Below are 24,667 nucleotides of genomic sequence, written 5' to 3' on the forward strand. Positions count from 1 at the left end.
TACCTAGCTGTAATTAAGGCAGGATACAGAGGTGAATGCAGCCATCCTCTATGAGCCCATCCTAACATCATGCTTTCAGCAACTTCGGTGTAACTGCTTTCTTCCTAAGTACCTGCCTAGAATTTGCATCTTGTAACAAAGATGTCCTCCTAACATATTGCTGTGAAATACTTCAATGAAAATCTCACTCAGCCTCTCCAGACCTTCACAGTCAGGAGCTACAGCCACCAAACTCAAAGCCTAAGTCATTTCAACACAGAGCTCCAGATATCACAGCTCTGGGACGCTTCAAGGAATAAGATGAGGTTACTCTATGCAACAGGAAAGCAGAGCTCTGGGTCGATTCACTGTGCCAAACTGTAGCTGCACTGAGTATAAAATGAAACAGAATTTGCGTAGCTCTCTTTGTCACAGAAAGCCAGCGACGGGAGGGGACGACGACTGATCTTGGTAACTGTTCACCTTCTGACATCAGAAACCTCTGATGCAGCAGACAAGACTGCCGTCGCAAAATCCCTGATCAAGAACATGAAGCTCCTTCCTCTCTTCAGAGCTGCGACCTGCTTCACGCCCCCAGGTCCCTCTTACTTTGTACTACAAGTGATGAAGTTTTTTTTTCCAGATCACATGAGCCAGGATGAAGGGGGAAAATCCTGCCAGGAGCAGAGGTGGACTGCAACTTGAACCTGATCAAGGGGAGATACAGAGCAGCACCCTCAGAGCTATATAAGAATGAGCTCAGCACAGGAGCAAGCACTTTTTCAGGTGAAGGACTCTCATGAATCAGCTATGTGTGGGAATGAAGACACCATTTCAAGGAGGCTTGGAGCCACTAAGAAAATGTGTTTGCATTTCGTCATTGCTGCTCTTGTTGTGTTACTTGTCTTTGCGTTAGCCACCATCATGGTCTTAGTCGTTCGGAGGACGGTAAGCAATTTCTTACTTTATTCATTGGCCTTTTCTTTCTTTTTCTTTTGTTTTAACCTATTGCTTTCCAAAAACTATTCTGTGGCCAGAAAAGCTGTCTCTGCCTCCTGTTACAAATGCACACACATGAGTTAGGGAAGAGAAAGATGAAACAAAGAGGGAGAGAAAATAACTTCCAAAAAAAGATGACCTTTCGTCATGGGCAGCCTTAATTTCTGGGATGCAATTTCTACTCTGTAAATGGAAGTGGAAAACTCATAATCCAAGATGAAAGCCACCACCTAGTTGGGAAGAGAGGTAGAGAGAAGACAGATTACTACCTTAATATTTGCTAACTGGTTTCATATGTATCTCCTGTTGCTTCTACAGAGAGTGGCCACTGTCCTAGTTGGTCTGGTAGTACCTACATACCTTCCTCACAAATACTGAGAAATTTTAGCAGCAGACATAACACAAGACATCTCTATGTGTGATGCTGTGTGGTGCTCTCTGCTGAGCTACACCATGATGTGGCGGAGCAGAGCTCCCTTGAACTACCTAGAGCACTGGGTGCCGAGTAGCTCACTGCCCCTCTCTTTTTTGCCAGTCCTGTTCTTGGGAGTGATTTTTTAATGCAAAAATAGCATTATAGAAAGGATGACTGAAGGATATCAGTGAGGCAAGGTCTGACAAGAACATCTGCTCTCTCTGCCTACAGGTATTTTTCCCTTCTTAAATTAAGTAGGTTTGCTTTCAAGTGGATCTGGGTTTGAATTAGTGAGACAGTTACAGCCAGAGCAGAGGTACAGGTGGTGGAGAATATGAAAAGCACATTTCTAATCTTACCAGGAATGTTACCATGAACTTTACAGGCTAAAATGACAGCTTAGACTTTTTATAGGCTTTGAGATCCCATTGCAAACATCTGAGTGCTGAAGTACCTCCACCACTGTTCATAGAATGAATGTACCAGCACGGGGCTGCTGGAGGAAGTTTGCCGTGCAAAACAAAATATGGTCTTTCAGCTCAATATTTTCTCTTACTAGATTTACCCTGTGCAATTTGCATGTCTGTGTATACACATTACCCAGAAATGAAACCTTGAAGGCTTGACTGATTCCCCTTTAAGTCGCACCAGAAGGAGTCACTTACCTGAAATCAGCATTCTTCCAAAAGAAAAGCAGTTTGAGCACAGTTAGAATGAGACATAGGGGTTTTCAAGTGATAAATAGTGGGACATTAAGGGAGATATTTAAAATAACAGCCTAGGTAATTACAGAATTACCACAGCTTTCCTATATAATGAGGCTTTCATTTGTACTTATTATGAAAGTAAGCATTAAATTACATCTTCATCAGGATAAACACAGTTACACTAGTTGCCAGAGGAACAATATTACTGAAAGAGTCAAGGTTTTAATTTAAAAGAGTAATGACATTATTGCAGCTGCTTTGGAAACGAGCTTGGCTGAAGGAGAAAGTAGGAAGCTGAAGCATGTGAGAAACGCAAATAAAATCAAGCAGCAATTTTACACTGTGAGAGGAATTTGGCAGTAAAAGCATAGCTTCTGTTCTTTTCTAAGAGAGCTGAAAGCTCTGAAGCAGCGCAGTCATTCTCCATCCATGACTGGTTTTTAATTCTCAGACCAGGGAATAGGTGTTGATTCCGTGAGACAGGTTTCTCAATGAACTCCAGGGCTTGCTCCAAAACCACGGCCAGTGTAAGGCTGGGCACAAACTCCTTTTGTAAATACAGTTGTGGTTAGGTTGAACATGTTGTAGCATTGACTTCAGCAGCTCCAGAACAGGAGGTCTAGGGGGTTCCTGTACTTGGAGCTCTGTGGCTATTGGGTCCTGTTGCTGTAGGGTGTGGAGCATCATCAGTTGGCTTAATTACTTTCTTTGTAATTTTTCAAGAGAAGATCGACATTTTGTGTGATCAGCGTGTTGGGATGACCTGGTTTTCTCTCCAGCTGTTGTCAACTGGATCTGAGTGGCCCTTGACAACAGGGGCAATGGTGGCAACTTCATACCCTCCCTATGTTGAGCTGAGATAGAAATCAGTGTTTTCCTCTGGCCAAAGGACTGTCACAGGGTCTTGGGGACAATGCAGACCTTGTGACTCATGTCTCAGGTATCATTGCATTAAGAGGAGGCTTCTGGTTGCAAGCAGATCATACAGTCCCCTAGCCTCATTGCAGGTTCATGGAAGTCTGCTTGTCTTCCTTTTGATTAATTTACACACCTGTTTGAGATGAAAGATGACACATTGGAAACGGAAAATCAGACTGTGTAGAAACAACACTTTTGCCTTGTTTCTTTGAAGAAGGGAAATACAATGTGAAAGACCGAAACAGAAAAGCAACTATGATTCCAAAGCTGCTTCTCTGAATCTAATAGCATTTCTAATATATATTATCGATGCTCCTCCCACCTCCGCAGTTTCAAACAGCTCAAGAAATTGTCTTTATGCTTTGTTTTCAAGAAGGGTGGCACAGCACATTAATGTCAGACCTAGGAAGTGTCATTTCTTGGAATTAAACTATGTTTTTTGGAACTAACTATGTGAAGTGCTCAAGCCACTTCATTTATTCAGCTTTCATCCACAGAAACCCTTGGCTTCAGGCCATTCGCTTGTCTTATTCCTTCACAAGTGACTTTATTTTTCTCTGGAATAAGAATAATCACTGTACAGCCGTCTGTAGCCTTCATTTGTCTCCGTAACACTTGTAATAAGGTTGCTAAAACCTCCACCTTCCTGCCTGCTGCATTTCACTGCTGTTGGGTATATAGATATATGCATAACTGTGTAGATATTTATGTATATAGAGAGACATATATAAAATAAATGAACGAGTACGAGACAGAAAGGACTCAACAAATGAAATTTGAAGACACAAAGACTTTAGTACATCTTATGCTGTACTGCAGGGTATGCTGGGTGAGACAACAGGGGCAGCTCCCTCTACAAATTCTGTGTGAATGCCCGAAGTCCATAACCTGGGATGGTCTGTCACTGCTCTGGATTTTGCAGACATTTTGAACCTCTACATTGTGTAGTCAAATCTTTTCAGCAGAGTTAAGGTACCAGTGTGGCAATAGGTAAGAGTCAGTCATTTGTATTTGCTGATCTTCAAGGCTACTGAAGTAAAAATGAAAAATCCCTTTAGCAGTGTGACTGCCGTAACCAGAAATCGCCCCTGCAGCACTTAACACGTTCCTGCACCTTCAGGAGCACTTCCCATCTGAGGACAGGCTGGGACAGTTGGGGTTGTTCAGCCTGAAGAAGAGAAGGCTTTGAGGAGATCTTATAGCGACCTTCGGGAACCTGAAGGGGCTAAAAGAAAGCTGGGGAGGGGCTGTTCACAAAGGCTGGTGGTGATAGGACGAGGGGCAATGGGTATAAACTGGAGAGGGGCAGATGTAGACTAGAGAGAAAGAAGAATTTCTTCATGATGAGGGTGGTGAGACACTGGCCCAGGTTGCCCAGGGAAGCTGTGGCTGCCCCATCCCTGGAGGTGTTCAAGGCCAGGTTGGATGAGCCTTGGGCAGCCTGATCCAGTGGGAGGTGTCCCTGTCCATGGCAGGGGGGTTGGAACTGGATCCTTAAGGTCTCTTCCAACCCAAACTGTTCTATGAGTCTATGGCTCTATGATTCTGTTTGGTAATTATAACACAATAATCTTATCTTGCTTGCCCCAATCAGTGCCTCTTGGCCCCCTCTGGTGGACAACTCTGACAAAAATCAAAACTAAAAAAAAAAAACCAAAACACACTCCAAATTGCTCCTGAAAGCAGATTTCCCATTAGTTGAACATCACAGGAAAACCACTGAGGCATTTTAGAAGGAAAGCATGTTGTTCCAACTCTCATCATCAATGTTCTGTACAGCAACAGTCACCTGCTGTCTAGAGGTGTCACTTTAATAGGCTTTGTTGGTACTGGAAAAACTGATTTTCACACGGAGCTGTTTCCTGTGATGCTCATTATCAGATCAGCTGTGGGGACAGTGCTCCGCTTTCTACAGTGTTCACATCTAGTTTTCACCTTTGCCTCTTGGCAATTCAGGGCCACCTACCTAAAATATCACTGCCTGCAGCCAGAGGTGGGTAAAGATCATTTGAGGCTGAGCAGAAACACAGGAAAGCTTAGAGGCTTTTTTTTCAAATTGCAAAGCTTCCTTCAAGGAACAAAGAGTTCATCCCTGCAGAGGTGTGAGTGGCCACGTTGTGCTCTTGGATGAGCCCTGGACCTAGTTAAGCTGACCCAGGGCCAGTTTCTGGGGGCCTGTGCGTTCCTACTGTGTTCTCTTGGACTTTATAGAGGCGGATACACACTTTAGAGACCTCTGGTTAAACGAATTTTCACAGTTCAGACACAGGCCGTGAGAATGACCCTCCAGTCTGGCTCAGCTTGGGAAAATTTCTTGAAAATTAATTAGGGAAAAGAAGAAAGAAATTACTTCCACTGGCACCCGATTGTCATTTTCTCTAATGAAGCAAACAAATTATTCTCTTTGCTGAGTAAAGACTGAGCTCCTTCATCATCAGCACCCAGATCACACCAGACACGGTGAAATTCATTGTCATGAATTCTTCCTGAGCTGACACTGGAGAATTTAATCTTTTTGGGCTCCTACTGTGTGTGTCCTTGCATTCCAAATTACAGCATTGCACGCAACATTTTTGCTGTTAGAAAAGAGAGGAATAATGCCAGTAATTTTTCAAAGCAAGCTCTAAAATTGTATTTGAATATCTACTCAATTGCCACTGAAACAAATTGTATTAGTATCTGCTGTTTTCACCCACTGGGAGACTTCCCAGGTGAGAACACAATATATTGGTACATCTTAATTTTGTTTCTGTTGCCCTGACTACAAAGCAAGCTGTGAGCTATCAGCCTTGTCCTGCACGCCATCTCCGAGGGAGGGCTGCAAGGCAAACACCTCACTGTTGCTAATGTCTCAATCACTTTACCAAACACTTCTCTACAGGCAGCAGTGGATCTGCTGTCTGCTTTCATTTAGCATAATCTAGCTGGGGACAGAGCATCCCCTTTCTCTCAGGAAAAAAAGTGCCTTTAATTCTCTGCAGAGGGCAGAGAAGTGGTGAGGGACTGGAAGAGCTTGCCCAGGGAAGCTGTGGCTGCCCCATCCCTGGAGATGTTCAAGGCCGGGTTGGATGGGCCTTGGGCAGCACGATCTAGTGAGAGGTGTCCCTGCCCATGGCAGAGGAGTTGGAATTGGATGGGCTTTAATGTCCCTTCCAACGCAAACTATTCTGTGATTCTGTGATTTCTGTACAGCTTAGGAGAATCACCTGAAGAAATACTGTCTCAACAGATAACTCCTCCCCTGTGACACATTGGTGTGGGGAGAGAAAAGGAACAAATGTGTTACATATACTCAAATTATGAAGCACCTATGCCATCTCTGTCTGCAGGACACAGTATTTGGGAGGATGCAGCTCTACACTTCAACCACGGTTGAAAACATGGTCACATTAAGCCAAAGTCTAATTAAAAATATTCTTTAACATGTAAGGATAGAACATCAAGAACCACAAACAGACACAACAGTCACTGTCTGACCATCCTCCTCCCACCACCACACATCGTCCTATTTAGACTGAGAAACAAAATACTCATATTTTAAGACCACTATGGATGAATTTGTCTGCCACCACACGCATGGTGTTGCTCATTTCTCTCAGGAGATATTAGATGTTGGGGTAAAGCTAATACCAGCTTCCCAACTCTCTTCTCTTTAGATATCCTAGTCTGTCACTGGAACAGAGTTCCCAGGGAAGTGGTCATGGCATCAAGCCTGTCAGAGTTCAAGAAGCATCTAGAGAACACTCTCAGTCACATAGTTTATCTTTAGGCAGTCCTGCGAGGAGGAAGGAGTTGAACTCAATGATCCTTATGGGTCCCTTCCAACTCCAGATATCTTATTCTATGCTAAATTGAGCGTGGTCCGTTGAGCCTAAGCAGTTAGCTCAGGTAATTGGTATTGACTAGCTGGTTTGGGCTAGCCTGAGCGAAAACCAGTCCCTGACACCGAAATTGTTGTGGGACTGCCCAGTGTGTGTAAATGAAGAGATGTGGCACAGAGTTTCAAGCACCGAGGCACTCTCAGTATCCTTCTTGTCTATTGGAACAACTTGTTTGCTTCTCAAGGGCACTGATGGATGTCTATGAGCTGTCAGTGACTTCACTTGTGTGGAAGAAATACGCAAAAAAACACAGGCTTCAGGGTAATATGTTTGGATGGCAGAGGTGTGATAAAACAGAAGCAAGACCATAGATGAAGCCTCTCATATTTCTTGCTTGGAGCATATTTCCTGAGAAGTTCTCAAGCCATGCTGACTGAGAACAATTTCCTGTGCCGTTTTGACCTTTGGGTTTACATCTCAGCAACAAGAAAGTGGAGAGGTGAAGCAGAACAACTCTGTCACTCTCAGACCTGTGTTGGTGCTCTACATCTCTTACTTTCACCCAGCTACTGGCTTCCCAGGGATGGACACTGGCTCTCAGGGTGTACAGTCTCACTCTGTCCTACTCTCTCCATGCTTTGCAAGCCACAGAGTGAAGTTTTCAAGGCTTGTACTTCTGAAACAGCCCCCTTAAAAACCAAACACATTTCATATCACACTGAGAGTGGCTGGCTGTTCAGAATGATCTTAATGTCTTTTCCAACTTAATGATTCTATGATTCTGTGAAATGTAGATTTTCTATGTTAGGAAAAACAAAAGGCAGTGAGGAAAGATGACTGAGGATGATATTTGGATGAGCATAGAGAGCTTGCTGGAAGCATTTGCTTCCCAGTAACCCCTCACTGACGTGTAAGGCTCTATAAGGAGCCATACACTCTGTAGTGCCTGGTGCTGGTTCGCTGTGTGTCCGGCTCTATATCACCTTCACAGCATGCAATGGAAATGTCTAAGATCCACTTTTAAAGCAGGGTTGTACTTGAACAAAGATATGCTCCCAGAATAACCATCCCTTCTCTCGCTTCTCTTCCAGGCACCTGATCCTGCCATGGAGGGCATCGCAAAAGCTATCAAGACAGGTAAGACCCCTAAACTGAATACACATGCCATTTATCTCATCTGTAATGCAAATGTTGCCCAGAATCACAAATAAGCCAATTGTGCACATCTTAACATTTCACGTAAAGTCTCTGCTTGGTGAAAAGCTAATGTAGTGGGGGGGAGGGGGGAATAAAAGAAGAAGAAGAAAAAAGCTTTCAAAATACTCGGTACCTCCGGAAACCAGCGCATGGTTGAGGAAATAACAAGTATGTCTGAATCTGCCCTGAGGTGTCTTTACAAAAGAGCTTTTTTGCCAGAGGATGTGAACATCAGTCTGACTATTAGGTCTTATTTTTAAGGGCTGGCTCTTGCACATGTGGGTGTAGCGTCCCTGTTGTCACAAGGCAGCGGTACAAATGCGTTGGCACATATTTCAAAACACTGAAACTCTTCCTGTACCCCTTTGGCCAGGAGCAGTCATGTGTTTCCTACTGGTTGGTGGGGAAAAGAGAGAAGGGAAGGGGTAGGTCTAGAATGGGCAAATGGATAACAGCAGCAAGAGGCACCAGGCAAGGAATTAACACAGGTAGAGTATGAGCACAGGGAGCCCAAAACAGGAAAAAACTGCCCCATTAGACAAGCAGAGACAGTGTACCAAGATCCTTCTTCTCCTTAGCGTAAATCAGGAGGAGCACTATTTATTTCATCGGCATTGCCTCCCTGGTTCCATGGCCCTTAGCACCAAGCATTTTGACTGCTTGCAAATACAAACTAATACTCAGCCCTCGAGGATAGGAGGTACCACTGCCTCCCACCCTACAGGAGGGAAAATGAAGCAAAATGTTTATCTAGAAGTGATATTCTTGAAGTTCAAGGTCCAGAGAGTCCTAATCATGGAACCATAATTTCTGCAGCTGCATTTTTGCACATAAGTGACATCACTGGGCAATGCATACTCTAGCTTGGCCAGTTTTTGAATCCAAGACTTCCCTATTGGGTTTGTTCCATAGCCCATAGGTCTCAAAGTAGTCCCTGTATGTGACTGTGTCTTTCCTGAGAACTTCACATCTTGCCTAACCATCATTTCATATGGTTTTAAATTCCTTCAGCCTGAAGGGATTTCCTTTTCCCCTTAGGATGTCTCTAGGACATGCTAAGCACATACTGCTTTCTCTCCCTGTCAACCTAAGTAGACCTTTAGACTTTTTTCAGTCTTTCTTAAGTCTTCTAGTGCTTTGGTTTGTGCCCGTCGTTCCTCAGAAATAAAGCAGGGTCAAGAAAGATTTGGATAAGGGTGTTTGGACAGTCACATGCCAGCCCCACTTCAGTGTGTTCCAAAAGGAACTTTTATCAGGGAGTGCAGTGACAGAACGGTTTTCAGCTGAAAGAAGGGAGATTGAGATGAGATATTAGAAGGAAACTCCTCACAATGAGGGTAGGGAGGCACTGGCCCAGGTTGCCCAGAGCAGTGGTGGCTGCCCCATCCCTGGAGGGGTTCCAGGCCAGGTTGGATGGGGCTTGGAGCAACCGGATCCAGTGGGAGATGTCCCTGCCCATGGCAGGGGGGTTGGAACTGGATGGGCTTTGAGGTCTCTTCTGACCCAAACCATTCTATGATTCTATGATGATTCTATGAAACCTAAAGAGCTGCAAAGCATCAACCTCACTGTCCACACTCCCATGTTGACAATGGAAAGACCCCAGGAGCTGTGAGGCAGGACAGCCCCACAGCAGAGCCTCCGCTCCCAAAAACCAATGTAATCTCAGACAATTCACCAGAACTGTGTTGGTTTTCTTGCCTGAGTTTTACTACCAGTTAAGAAGAGCTAGTGAATGCTGTCACTGCGGAGTCTAGTGATTGAGAGAGGAGGAGCCACAAAGGCTGTATCTGTAGGTCAGTCTTGTTTCAAAGCAACAATGGCATTCCAGGGGCAAGGAGAAGAGATCTTACCCATAGAAAAGTGCATCGCAATTTATATATTAATATATACTATTATTATTATTATTATTATTATTATTATCACCATCATCACATCATTCAACCTGTGCCAATTGCTTTTTCTCCTCACCAGTAACTGACAGGTGCCAGGCAGGAGGAACATAGTCTCTCCAGGAATGTACAAGATGCCACTTTGTTAGCCAGAAACCTTTCTGTCTTTGGGACACCCTCTTGCTCTGAATTCTGCTGCTAAATCTGAGATGATGCCATTAGTGAAAGACAAAGGAGGGAAGGACAGAGAAACCCCACCAGGCTGGAAGTGTTGCTGAAAGCTGTTTGCAGTGGGTGTGAGTGCTCTATCAGCCTACCCTCATTGCCTGTCAAGGTTCTGTTGTGTGTCTCTGACAGAGTAATGGAGCATTAAAGTGTAAGCGAATTAAAATGGCCTTTTATTTTTCTCTTAAAATGCATAAAGCAGGGCTAATTGATTAATATATCCCAGCGGGTAATTTACTGAGCCCCCCTCAGCAGAGAGCTCTGTCACACGCTGCCAGGCATCGCTTGCTGACTTCTAAGTAGGGAGTTGCAGCAACCCTTGCAAGGTCTCATCCAGCGGCTGCAGAGCAGCAAGAAACAGAAGTAGAAGAAACATTTCAGGACGGGGACTGTGGTGAAACTGAAGTTGCTGTGGATTTGATATTTATGAGGCTGAGAGAGTTGGTTTTGTTTAGCCTAGAGAAGAGAAGGCTCCAGGGAGACTTTAGAGTAGATTCCAGTACTGAAAGGGGCTCCAGGAAAGCTGGGGAGGGGCTCTTGATCAGGGAGTGCACAGATAGGATGAAGGAGAATGGTTTGAAGCTGAAAGAGGGGAGATTTAGATTGCATATTAGGAAGAATGATTTCCTGTGAGGGTAGGGACGCCCTGGTACAGGTTGCTCAGAGTAGTGGTGGCTGCCCCATACCTGGAGGTGTTCAAGGCCAGGTTGGATGGGGCTTGGAGCAACCTGACCCAGTCGGAGGTGTCCCTGCCCATGGCAGGGGGGTTGGAACTAGATGGGCTTTGTGATCCTTTCCAACCTAAACTGTTCTATGATACCGTGTTTTAGATCTGGATGTGTGTCTGCCTCTCAAGTCAGCCTGCGGGTTGACAGTACAATTTGGATGCATTCTGTACCCATTTTGTTCACAACAGGGCTTTGAATTCTGCATTGTGAAAGAAAAAAAATAAGCCTTGCCAGGTTGGTGCTCAGCCTTGCTCCAGCCCTGTGTTGATACCGACAGGAGGTTGAAAGTATCTACTTGTGCAAAACATCTCAGAGATGCTATTGGAGGATACAGGATTCTGCTGGTGGGAACACTTGGGGTTCACTCAGGCAGAGACTGAACTGAAATGCAAATGGACAGCAGTCCAGACACAGCCACATCTCTGAATTAATGTTGTAATGATGTTAAAGCAGGAAAACCAGGATGATTTAATTTAGATTTCCAATAAGATTATGTTCTATTATTAGCTAAACATCAGTGGGCACTAAAGCAGATTTTTAGAAGTTTTACCATCCTGACTCAGCTGTCGGACCTCACAGGATGGGTTTGCAGGAGTCGGCATGCAGTAGCAGAGCACGGTGCAATGTCAGCTAATTTAATGCTTGGTACCAAACAGTATCAATCTCCTCATAACCTCCGTGCCATTGTCAGTGGAGTGCTTGAGCAACAAGGGGAAAGAATTTGTTGTGAAACAAACCACTCTATGATTCTATGATATGTTCTTTCTGCTGGAATATTTCTCCATGGAAATTCATCCCCATTTCATAAATATCAAATCATATCTTAATATAGGTCAGAGAGGTATTATCGTTAGGTTCATTTTTTAGAGGGAATACTAAGTTATAAAGGAATTTATGATCTGCCACCATCTAGAGACATTCAGCCCTCATCATCTCCTCACTGTCCTCTCCGAGCCTTGCTTCCCTGTAAACATTGTAATCCTGGACTGATGGCTTTTCCTGTTATATTGGACTACAAAGAGATGATACCAAAAGCTCTTCTCATTTATAAAAGCTTATATACGCGCATACTATTAATAGATATTTTGTCTGGCAGTAAGTTCCTCTAGCAGTCAATGTACTAGACAAGAAAAGGAAATCCAGCACCCTATTCACAGCTTCAGCGGGAAATGAGGCTTTGAGCCCCATGATCCAGTGGGAGGTGTCCCTGCCCATCGCAGGGGGTTGGAACTGGATGATCTTTAGGTCCTTTTCAACCCAAACTATTCTATGATTCTATGATTCTATGATTCTATGATTCTATGATTCTATGATTCTATGATTCTATGATTCTATGATTCTATGAAATAGATTGCCAAGTAAAAATCTGACTCTGAGAAATTAAGACAATACAGGTGACATTCACATCCTTGCTACCCTAGAACAAAGCAGGATGAAGGCACTGAAGCAAAGTGGCCTTTCCAGATTTGCAGCAATATCTCTGAGTGCACTTTGACCTTCTCCAATTAAACTTCATCCCTTCCAGGCTGGAATTGTCCTTCTGCAACACTAATGAAGTTGCTGGGCTGTTAGTCACAAATCCCATGATGGTGGGAACTTCAGAAATGCATATTTCACAACTAGGCTACACGGATTTCTGCCTTCTCAGCTTCAGTACACATACATGTTTGTATGCATATATGTGAAACCATATAAGGTTCTGCCTGCTCTTGGGGAGGTCAGGGCAGATGAGCTGTGTTTCTCAGTTTGAAAACTTTGGGCAAGCCTGAGCTTGTAAATGCTAGAAAGAGCGCTCCTAGGCAAGCTTCTGGAGGAAACTGCAGCTAGGCAGATTCCAATTAGTCATAACAGGGGCCAGTTGTTTATTTAATTATTAATGAGATGATCCATACTGTTACAAAATGTTGAACCTTAAACCTTCCACCTCTCCAACTTTTAAAACACAAGTTGTAGTTGAATACAGTATAGAATGCTGTAGTTGGGCTTGTTCAGCCTGGAGAAGTCTCTGAGGAGACCTTAGAGTGACCTTCCGGTATCTGAAAGGGCAACAAGAAAGCTGGGGAGGGACTGTTTACAAAGGCTTGTGGGGATAGGACGAGGGGCAATGGGTGTAAACTGGAGAGGGGTAGATTTAGGCTTGACATAAGGAAGAATTTCTTCACTATGAGAACAGTGAGGCCCTGGCCCAGGTAATTTGTGGCTGCCTCAGCCCTGGAGATCTTCAAGGCCAGGTTGGATGGGCCTTGGGCAGCCTGATCCAGGAGGTGTCCCTGCCCATGGCAGGGGGGTTGGAACTGGATGGGCTTTAAGGTCCCTTCCAACCCAAACTATTCTATGATTCTAATGTATGTACATAATGATTAATAACTCATGAAATTCTGTGACCTATGCTGTACTGACGAGCAGGCTAGAGACTTGAATAGATTCAGCCTTAAAAGCTCTAAGTTTTGCAGTAGACAGGTGTGCAGTGATGAGTTTGTAAGACGTTCTTCCTCAGGTTGGAGGACAGAAAGGGATACTTCTAAAGTTTTTGGAAGGAGGTGACATTGGTAGCTGAGTTCAGTCCCCTCTCAATGCACAGGATCAGTGCCAGTGCTTGGGCTCTTAAGGACCAAAGGCACTAGGTACATGTGTGACAGGCACAGCCACCAGCAGATCCCAGCTCTGCCACTGAGCCCAGGAGAGGACATCACCCCACTGGTGTTTATCACAGCATCACTCAGCTAGGAGAGTCCATCAGTGCCAGCTGCAGCGGTTTGCAGGACACTTAGCTGGAAGAAGAAGCTTAAAGACAGCTACAAGGACCTCAGGTAGTGGCTGCTGAGAAATGAAAATTAAGCAAGTCCTGCTCACTCTAGCATGCTGACAGAGATGTACGAAATCACCTTGTCTAATTTTATAAGCACATAAATCAACAGGGCGTAGAGAGGAATTGAAAGCCTTTTGTTGCCTGCCTGTACTTCTCCCCCTTGTAATTTATGTTCAGGTTTTTGACCTGCCCTTATGCCTGTCCACACTCAGCCTCCAGCTAGCTGTAATGCCATGCACACTGCAGGAGAATATCACTGTGAGAGGTGACCGATACTCAGGCAAGCCTCAAAAACCCCATTCAAGGGTCTTTCCACATCTGGGTGGCAACAGTTTGCACTCTGGCATGCCACTTCCAGCTCCTGTTTTCACTGCCTTTTGTCCATGCTCCTTTTATACCCACCATAGAAGTGGGGAAACCGAGGCAGCCAGCAGCAAGGAGAGCTGCCCAGGAAGAGTTACATGTCCTTAGGCTTGGCTGGCAGCAGCCCATATGTCCACATAGCCCACAGCCCTTTGATTCCTCTGGCAGAACACAGTCTGTCTGCTCTCTGTCCTTTTTTGATGAGACTCTGTCCATTTTGCACTCTGAGGTGGAAATCACGGGAATGCCACCGAGTCCAGAGCTCCTCTGAGTCCCATGTCACAATCCTGCAGTGCACCGCCTTTGGATCAGTGGGGAAAAGATGCTCATGGAAACAGTCTGGCCCTTTTCCTCAGAGCTGTGCCCTCTGGATGCTCACACTATGGTACAAGGGGTCAGAAAGACAACGGTGAATTATCTCCTGGTATCTTTGTTAGGACAAAATAGCCTAAATGGCGTCCTATTGCGATCTCTTTTTTTATCAGCAGGCTTTCATCAAGCAGCTTGATTTACAGCCTCTATGCATCGCATCAGACAATGAAACCAGTGTGTTCTCCTTAGTCCTTAGTCCTAAATGTGGCTTTGCTTTTCCTCCTTCTCACAGCATTTTTAAGCTCACATAATCTTATTGACTGCTGTGGGATTACTTCTGATTTACAGTGTTTCTAGCGCAAAGCCAATTAGGCGATGTGATTGAACATAGCCATCGATCAGTCTTGAAATTCGAGTAATTTCTGTCCCTCCTGGCTTTCACCAAAATGTTTCAGATAAAAGAATTAAACTGAGAAGTAAAACCAGAAAACAGTTATAAACCACCTCTGTGGAGCGCGAAGTGGAAACATCTCTATAAAACAATTTCTTTCCATAACTTGCCTTCTCAGAAACACAGCTAATGTCACTGAATAAAGGGTTTAAACACACACACACATACAAAACTTGTTGACATCGATAATTGTAAGCACAGCTTTGGAAAAGCAAAGCGCAGTCAGCTCAGTGAGAGGTGGGTCTCGAGAGACATCAGGAATATCCTGAGACAGCTCATGACCAACAGGGCTCCTGGCAGCACCAGGCTGTTGGCGTGCAGGCACAGCACTTTGCTTGCTTTAGCAGGGGTTGCAGGGCTGCAGCTCCCACCGTCTGCTCCAGCAGCAGGGGATTTTCTGCTTTGTAGGGTAAACCCCTGAGTTTTTGTAAAAATGCTCTTCCTTCTTGCAGGATATTTGTAACACAGGCTCAGGGTTCTGATTATGCATTACCAGAGACTGCTGCTACCACCACAGCAGCTTTAGTTTGAAATTAGGGCCAGAAGGGTTTTCTTCAATCCCATATAATATTTCTACACCCCTGTAAGCATCCGTGCACTCACTGAAGCTCTATATTGCCATGACTAACCTCAGGAAAGCAGGCTTTGGTTTTATTTTGGGGACTTCCAGCATAGTCAGGGGACCTCAGTACACAACATACTCACTCCTGGGGCACAGTGAGCACCTTCTTCCCTCAAAAGTGTTTAAACTACTCAAATCAGAGAAAGATTGCAGTGCTTTCAAGATCTCCACAGCCTCCTCCTCCAGCTGTGAGTGCAAAGGGTGAAGCGTTCCAAAGCACCAAACAGGGGAATGTGTGGGGGCCCTGATTTATCCATCCTCCTGACCAAGTGCCTCTCAGAAATCAGACCATGCAGATACCACAGGGTCTGCAGGTGTGAGGAATTTTTCTGTACCCATAGTTTCAGGAATCCTATGAAACCTAAGATCCTTATCTCACTCTGCATTTAGTAGACCTCTCTGTGTTCATGTCAGGAACAAGAAATACGTCACCTGATGTCCTGGAGTATCATAGAATCATAGACTGTTTTTGTTTGGAAGGGATCTCAAAGCCCATCCAGTTCCAACCCATCAAGCGCAGGGACACCTCCCACTGGATCTGGTTTGCTCAAAACCCCCTCCAACCTGGACTTGAACACACCCAGGGATGGGGCAGCCACCACTGCTCCAGGAAACCTCACAGCAAAACATTGCTTCCTAAGATCTCATCTCAATCTCCCCTCTTTCAGCTTAAAACCATTCTCTCTCCTCCTCTCGCTGCACTCCCTGACAAAGAGCCCCTCCCCAGCTTTCCTGGTGCCCCTTTCAGTACTGGAAGCTGCTCTAAGGTTTCCCCACAGCCTTCTCTTCTCCAGGATGAACAAGGCTAGGTCTCTCAGTCTGTCCTTATAGGGAGGTTCTCCAGCCCTTGGATCATCTTTTGGCCTCCTCTGGACTCGTTCTAACAGATCCATGTCCAAGATTTCGAATAGCATAGTTTTTGATACACACTATTTTCCCCAATCTCTGTCCGGTCTGGGTATCCACGTGCCTGTGGCTGCACAGGGCAGGGCAACCTCTGCTCCACACAGCTACAAAATAGAGAAGGAACAACCAGTGCCATTCACCGAACACGCAGTGAGGTGAGAGGAGGAAAAGGCTACATGAAGAGGATGGGAAGGTGAAACCTGGCTGGAAAGGAGCAGGAATGCAGGGGAAGCAGTGGGCTGCAGGATACGAGATGCAGGAGATGGGATACTGGGAGGCAGTGCAGGGATGCAGGAGATGGGACACCAGCAGGAGGTGCCTGGATGCAGGAAATGGGACACCAGCAGGAGGAGGTGCCGGAATAGAGGAGATGGGACACCAGCAGGAGGTGCCAGGATGGAGGAGATGGGACACAGGGAGGCGGTGCAGAGATGCAGGAGATGGGACATCAGAAGGAGGTGCAGGGATGCAGGAGATGGGACACCAGCAGAAGGTGCAAGGATGCAGGAGATGGGACACAATAAGGCAGTGCAGGGATGCAGGAGATAGGACACAAGGAGGCGGTGCAGATATGCATGAGATAGGACACCAGCAGGAGGTGCCGGGATGCAGGAGATGGGACACCAGCAGGAGGTGCAGGGATGCAGGAGATGGGACACAGGGAGGCGGTGCAGATATGCATGAGATAGGACACCAGCAGGAGGTGCCGGGATGCAGAAGCATACCATCCAGCCAAGAGAAGGAGCGCAAAACATTTCTTCCTAAGATCTCATCTAAATTTACAATTTATATTCGAAAACAATTTAGATTAGATTAGAAATTCAGATTAGAAAAACACACTTTTTTTTGACTGATAGCTGCAAATCTACCCAAGCTTTAGACTGTTATAAATGTAGCAATCGAGTTATACTGCTGTGAATTCCCTGTGCAGATCCGACATCGTCTTCTGCAGAGTAAGATTCAGCTTCCCTACAGGCTGTTCTAGCTGCTGCCACTTGTCACTTTGGAGGTGCTGCACTGCAGGTTGTCCATAGTGCAGTTACAGCAAATAAATGGGGTGTCAAATGCTGACAGATTTTTACAGTACAAAAAAAACAAAAAACAAAAAAAAAATCACCAGTGCTCACTTAACCTGTTGTTTCCCTCAGGAAACACCTCCGAAGACTATTTAAGAACCCTACTGAACGTTCCCACCAAGAGAGCCGCTGCGTACATGAGAGGTCAGTGAGGAGCCAGAGGAGGGGAAAAGTTGGCAAAGAGAGACTGTGGAGCTGGCTGATGAGCAGGCTCTTCACGTTATTCCACCTGTTTTAGTGGCAAATTGCTTTTTGATCAAATGGGCATTTTATAGGAAAAAAATCTTTAGTTTTCCTGAAAAGTGGGTGTGTTTGGAAACCCTCCCCCTGCCTCTGATCACATAAAGAAAAAATAAATCTTAAATATTATAAGAAAAAATAAAGATACACCCTCTGCACACAAACACATGAATATACAGCTCCATCGTTTCCCTTTAAGTACTCCAGAGGGCTGTTTTCACAGCACCTCCCTGTCTTGGGTTTCCCAAGAGCTATGTAAGTCCTTGGAACTCTCTACTTCCATGTGTGAGCTCTCAGCCATCTGGCCAGCACCTTTTCTTGGAGTTCCCTTCAAGAAAAACACTGAACAGGTATCTCTGTTTACCAGGAAACACAATGCCAAAAGTCATACAAGGCTGAGTTCAGGTCACCACAGCCCAGCTGCTCATTTTAAAACTTGTCTGCTTTTCTTCCTAGTGTCCAATCCAGTAAACAGTTCAAAACTGAGCTTGGTCGTGAAAGGTATTTGTGAAGACATTGACTGCGAGAGGGAAGAGCTGGTGATAAGGGAACAAGGCCTCTACTTGATCTTTTGCCACTTGAACTTTCATTTCCCTGGCTGCTCAAACAGCCCCATCGACCTCAAGATAGAGCTCCTTGTGAATGACAAAGTCAACAGGCAAACATTATCCACGTGGTGCGCATCAGAAACGTGCCAAGAAAAGACTTTCAAGACCTTGTTCCAGCTCCATTTGACACACCTGAGAGTGAAGGACCGAATATCAGTAACACTTAATCATCCTAAGTTCTTGAATGACATTTCGCTTCCCAACGATAACGTTCTTGGGGTCTTGAGGTACAACGATTAAGTGTGAGCAGCGTTCTGACTTCCCACTGCTGCCCAGACTTATCTTTCTCTGAACAACTGTAGCCTGCTTTTACTAGGCAACACCTTGTTTTCAATGTCCTATCTCACTTCATCGCTAGGGTCAACAAGGAATGTTGTGAGTGTCCCAGAAGGAAACCTAAGCCACCATATGACCCACACCTGAGTGACTGCTCTGGTTTGGCTCAAGGTAGGGTTGTCATTGGACTATCCAGTGTATAAACCATCTTGCCAACAGCTCCTTGAAATAATATTGTGTAAACAGAGATTAAAACATAACTAAATTACAGGAAGTATACACAAGATCAAGACTTTTGGCTAATGGCTGGCTGGCAAGGTGCCTGCACTATGGCGTCCGGGAATTTTTTTAACTGAATTGTTTGGAGTAGCATTTTAACGTGGTCTTTCTGAAAAACTAACAGTCAAAGTTTGCAGTTAAAACTTTCTTTATAACTGGAGCGTGCAACCACAACTTTGGAGCAGGTCAATGGATAGATCATAGGAAACCAAAGATGATTAAATTATTGACTCACAGGCTGGTAGCTAAAACGTTGGGACAGGACATAGGAGCTTTGGGACTTGCAGGATATTTCTGTGCTGCATTCTGCTATGGACTTTATGCAATTTACTTCCAAGTGTCTTCCTTTTCACTATTTATCCACCTTTTCTATTTAAATATTAAGCTCTTTGGGGCAAAGACTTTGTACATGCACATTGCTCGGTCTTTGTGCTCACTTGGGGTTTGTAGACCTTCTCATAACAAATATTAAAATAGCAATCTGGTGGTAAATCTAGCTCCACAACAAAGTTCATTACAGTACACCCTGCACGACAGCAGATCACACTGGTGTATAAATACGCCTTTAACACCAGCACTTTCTGAAAATCCAAGATTTAGATCTGAGATTCAGACTTTCCCAAAGACAATTTCCGACCTGGCCTCAGCTGAGAGCCACGGTGTTTGGGCAGTCTAGAGGACGAATATTATTGGACTTTCTTCGGCTTACCGGAGAGCTCAGATAATGAAGGATAACAGAGTCACCTCAGGACCTCTATGAATTGCAGTAGCACAGGCATTTAATTGAAATGTGATTCTTACAGTGTGGGGAGGGAAGTGACCAAAATGTAACTAAAGCTAGTACCGGTTCACTCTTTTCCCTTCATTCCTGAGATCTTACTAAGGTTTATTTTCATTTCTATTCAATTTTTTCCCCTTGTGTAGCTGTACTTATTTCTTTTATATGACTAGAGCTTGAAGAACCCTTCATATCAAAACATGTAGTCAGAGATTTAGTTTCTGGCTTTGGAAACTCAATGTGTGCTCTACTTTTCAAGCTTAGTCGATGTCATCAACTGATGTAGCTTATCTTGTGTGAGCATACTCAAAGTACTCCTAATAGTAGTAACTTGCTACTTGTGTTATGTCACCAGAAACTCATGGTATGTATTGGTGAGGTTCCGTCCTACTGACCAGGTGACTTCAAAATACACAAGAAACTTTCAAAGAGTCATGAGCAGCTGATGTGATTCATTGCTACAGATGCCTCCATTCTGTTTGGATAAACATCCATGAAAATACAAAATTTTTTTGCTATTAACAGTTGGAAAGAAAAACAAGAGAAGAAAACTAAATCTAAGTTTTCTTTCTTTCCCCTTCAAGAAAATACATTTATTTTTATGAGTCACCTCACCCTGCCCTATGACATCGTAACCTCCACCTCTTATAAATCATTGATGTCTCTGAGTAGGGTTTTTTAACTCTATCTGCTTCCACCTCAACACACACAACTAACGCCCGGAGAAGTTTAAGCAGGTCTGGTAGTCAGGAATGATAGCTCCTGAATATAGAAAAGGCAGCCAATGAATGAAAATGTGCATTTACTCACACATACCCATCTCCTCCCGGCTTTCCCTGAAGGCTTTGAATTGAAAGAGAAAGACCGTTCTTTAAAAATAAAAAAGCTCTGTGCATAGGATGATTTTCTTCTATTATTTTCCCAGATGGAGAAAATCCTGACAAAGCAGTGCTAAGCTTCTCAGCCCCGGGCTTTTTGATACCACGGGATAAGACAGTCTGGCCTCTACTCTGTTGCCTCTGAGAAATAAGAATAAATTATAGCCATAAATAGAGCCCATTAATAGTGGGCAATTTTTCTGTCAGTTATAAAACTGTTAAATAGCTTTCAGCAAAACAAGGCCCTGAGCCAAGCAGCAGCCTCCGAGTCACTTCACTCTTTTCATCTCTATTCCTTCTCTTATCTCCTAGTTTTTTGAAGCAGGGCATTTTGGACAACAATCCTGTACTAGGCTGATCCTTTGCACAGTGCCATATCTCTTCAGCAACATCAACAGCAATGCACTTTGGAGAACGACCCGTTCCCACAGTCACAGCTTCACTGCTCGCAGCAGATGAACTTTTCTATAGGAAGGTCCTCCCTCTTCTGAGGAGCAACTGAGACCTACAGCTCCTGCTCTCCACCACAAAGCTCAGCCCATGAGCAAGAGGGCAGTACTGAAAGCACTGAAATGACAAAGAAATTTAGAAAATTCCTCCCCCTTATCCTCAGATGTGGCAAATGTGTGGCTTTCTGTGCGTATGCTCTCTTGCTAACTCGACCAGAAACAGGAAGCATCAGCAATCTCACAAGCAAGTCTGCTCTGTTGAGGTTTCATGGCCCTTCTCAGACAAGAAAAAAGCTGCACTCTTAAACTGTTCTATGCTTGGCTAAGAAGCATCTACAGGAGTTAATATATGCCATTATTCATAATCTTGGTTGATAGAAAAAGATGCGTTTTATTGGCTTAATTCTGGATTATGTTAACTGCTATATAGAAGTTTAATAGGGATTTAAATAGAAGTCAAGTCAATGCAATACGCTTCCATCCAAGCTCGCCCGGGGGCAGCAAACCAAAATCAGATCAAGTTTAATATCTGAAATTACAGAGCTGGATCTAAACTTCACCAAAGCTGTGAAGACTTTGAATCCAGGATTGCAATTAGACTTTTCACCTCCCATTAAATTGGCCCTAACCCAAACTCCTCAAAGCTCAGATCTGAAAATCAGGTCACAGCTAATCTGACACAGATTATTTATTTAGGCTACGCAAACGCTTGCTGAGGTCTTGGGAGTTTTGCATTCACTTCACTTCTGGTTTTGTTTCACTTTATTTTCTTCCAGAGGAAGGAAACATCGTAGTCACTCAGAAATCCTTTACTGTTCCATAAGGCAACCAGGGTCTGTGTGCTACCTAAAAATCTGCAGCAGTCCTATGATCCCGCTTGGATCAAAAGTGCACTAATCTTCTGCGCTCCTGCACTACCTGTGTGCACCCAAATTCCTTTTGAGTGAACAGCAACCAGCAAAAGCCTCAGCCACTTGCTCATACGCTTAAATTAATATTATTATTCTTCGTAATGCTATTGGATACAAAAATTACAAGCAGCTCTCTTTGGTTTTGAGCACCGTGTCCTGCAGTTAAAGTCAGAAAGGAACCACTCAACACAAACAATCAACTGAAAAATGAAATAAAAAAAGAAGCCTTTGCTTTTTTGGACCTCTAACTGAGCCTTGCTGACAGGGCTCTAAAAACGGAAGTGACACGACTTGTGTTGGGTGAGAACAGCAAAGAAAAACCTCAAAGCAAAGGCAGCTTCTGTCGGAGGAATAACTGTAAAAATGCAAATTCTGATGAGCAACACTTGTGACAACAGGGGTTGCACTCAGTAACCTCAAAACCTCTTCCAGCCTTGGCTTTTTGTGGTTGTAGTAGGCTCAGTTTCAAGAAACTATGATGGACTGTGAGGATATAGTGTCTTGGAAAATTATGTTGGAATAGTGCATTCCGCAGCAGTGTCCAAACCCACTAGTGGAGCTCAGCGGAAGCTCTTTATATTCCCGATTTCTAGTTTCACTGCTGATCCCAGAAGCTTGAAGATTTGGGGTGGAGGAGGGTGGAGATCAAAGAAGAAAAGCACAGCACCTTCTGAAACGTAGATGCTTCCAAGCAGAGTGAAGGTAGAGAGCACTCAGAGTCCAAAATTTCCACCAGGGCCAAAGCCTGCAAGCTCTCCATGCTCAGCATCCCTGCTCGCTGCAGGCAGCACTCACCCTCCTCTGTTGTAAGAGGAGGATGTTGTACAAGGGTAAAGTCATCAGGTTTTCCCAAGATACCATATCCTGCAGTATTGTCACACTATTTCCATTCAGCTATGTCCTCAGCATCTAAATTTAGGATCACTATTTCCCTCTATAGCCAGTGTGAAGCAAGAGCCTCCAGGAGGTGAATCAGAGCACCCAAAATAGCCGCCTAGATAAGGCTTCATCGGCTGCTGCATGAGTCTCTATTCAGTCCAGTCACCGGGTCCTTGGTCTCAACAGCTTCATTCAATTCAAGCTAAATAAAAGGTTGTTTAATCTTGTGGATTTAAAATTACTACATGCTTTCTACTGATAATTTCTAGACACTTTCTACAGCTTCCCACCAAGCGCTGCCTGTGCATTGAGGCTGGGTGAGGCTCTAGGGAAGCCCACAGCTCTCCAACAGAATCTATTTGTGAGGTAAAACACAAACAACAACTAAATTATTAAATTTCTGGATAAAAAAAGAATAAGATTTTCCTGCTTAGGCCTTTTGCACTCACACCTGCACCTATTGCTTGGACTGGACTGGAACTCATAGAGGAAGAGCAACATTCTGGAATTAGGCACCAATTCAATGCTTAGGATTCAAAGTGACTCTTTCCTCATCTAAAACTGTTTGGTAAATATTTGACAATTTTATTTTCAATTTACATATTTTTTATTTCCCTGTTTTTCTGTTATTTTACTTCTTCCCCTCTTTGCTTCTATTTTTCAGTCTCTATTTCTACATAAAAGTGGATGAGGGAAAAAATAAAATATAAAATAACAAGAGGAAGAAGGAAACCAGAAAAGTGTGAAGAATAGGGGGAAAAAAGCAAACCTGTTTGAACAGTTAAACGAGCCTAAAGAAGCTCAGACTCCAAGAATGCGAGTGAATATTGTCCTATGCAACAATCTGAAAATAGGTATTTCTAAAGCTTGTGCTTTAGAGGAAGAAGGAATACATTGCTTAGAAACGAGAATTTAATGCAGTTTTTTTAATACTTTATATAAATGTAATTCCAGGGGCTTCAACCAAGCTCCTCAAGCTTGACAGCGGCAGAAAAGCAGAACTTTTGCCTCTGGCAAGCAGAATTGTGCGCAGTATAGCAAAGCCTTTATATTTAAAGGGTATTTTTTTTCATGTATAAACCCGACTGTGTTGTGAGAAAGTCCACTGGGGGCTTTAGCCATAGACATATGAAATGTCAGAATAATTATGTCATATAGAATGAAATTGGTCTGTGTTAATTACTGCCGTTTAAATATTGGGTATATGGGTGTTTTCCCAAATAAACACATCTGATTCATAACACAGTAGCAAGGGTCTTTACTCAGACTGAGAGAGTGTGACTCCAGGCAAAAATCGATAACAGCCCTGATCCTGCAGACCAGCCAAAGCCAAACCTATTCCTTACCAGTGAGTTCATCTGTTCACCTTTGGACTACGTGCTCGGGCAGGAGGCTGCAGTGAGCATCCGCCCTTCTCCAGCAGTGTGGACCCTTGTTACAGCTGCAGTCACGTGCATCCTAGGGTCTGGTTGGCCTTTAACCAACTACGGTCCTGAGGGGAAGGTAAAGCTGATGAAAATTCATAGAATCATGGAATGCCTTGGGTTGGAAAGGACCTTAAAGCCCATCCAGTTCCAATCCCCCTGCCATGGGCAGGGACACCTCCCACTGGAGCCAGTTGCCCAAAGCCCCATCCAACCTGGCCTGGAACACCTCCAGGGATGGGGCAGCCACCGCTGCTCTGGGCAACCGGGGCCAGGGCCTCACCACCCTCATCGTGAAGAATTTCTTCTTATTGGCTAGTCCAAATCTTCCCCCCCTCCAATTTAAAGCAATTCCCCCCTCATCCTATCACTCCATGCCTCATAAAAAGTCTCTCCCCAGCTTTCCTGGAGCACCTTTCAGTACTGGAAGCTGCTCTAAGGTCTCCTCTGAGCCTTCTCTTCTCCAGGCTGAACAATCCCAACTCCCTCAGCCTGTCCTCATATGGGAGGTGCTCCAGCCCTCTC

General features: G+C 44.4%; 1 protein-coding gene across 1 annotated transcript; it reads left to right on the plus strand.

Moving 5' to 3' along the window:
- Nucleotides 1-441: 441 nt before the first annotated feature.
- On the plus strand, nucleotides 442-23,915 carry LOC104055884 (tumor necrosis factor ligand superfamily member 8). The gene is made up of 4 exons (XM_009557071.2): nucleotides 442-927; nucleotides 7,931-7,976; nucleotides 17,493-17,564; nucleotides 18,117-23,915. Exons 1-4 carry the CDS (start codon nucleotides 733-735, stop codon nucleotides 18,506-18,508), a joined length of 705 nt encoding a protein of 234 aa, XP_009555366.1. The 5' UTR covers nucleotides 442-732; the 3' UTR covers nucleotides 18,509-23,915.
- The last annotated feature ends 752 nt before the right edge of the window (nucleotides 23,916-24,667 follow it).

The sequence above is a fragment of the Cuculus canorus genome, chromosome 19, assembly GCF_017976375.1.
Source record: "Cuculus canorus isolate bCucCan1 chromosome 19, bCucCan1.pri, whole genome shotgun sequence".
Lineage (NCBI taxonomy): Eukaryota > Metazoa > Chordata > Aves > Cuculiformes > Cuculidae > Cuculus > Cuculus canorus.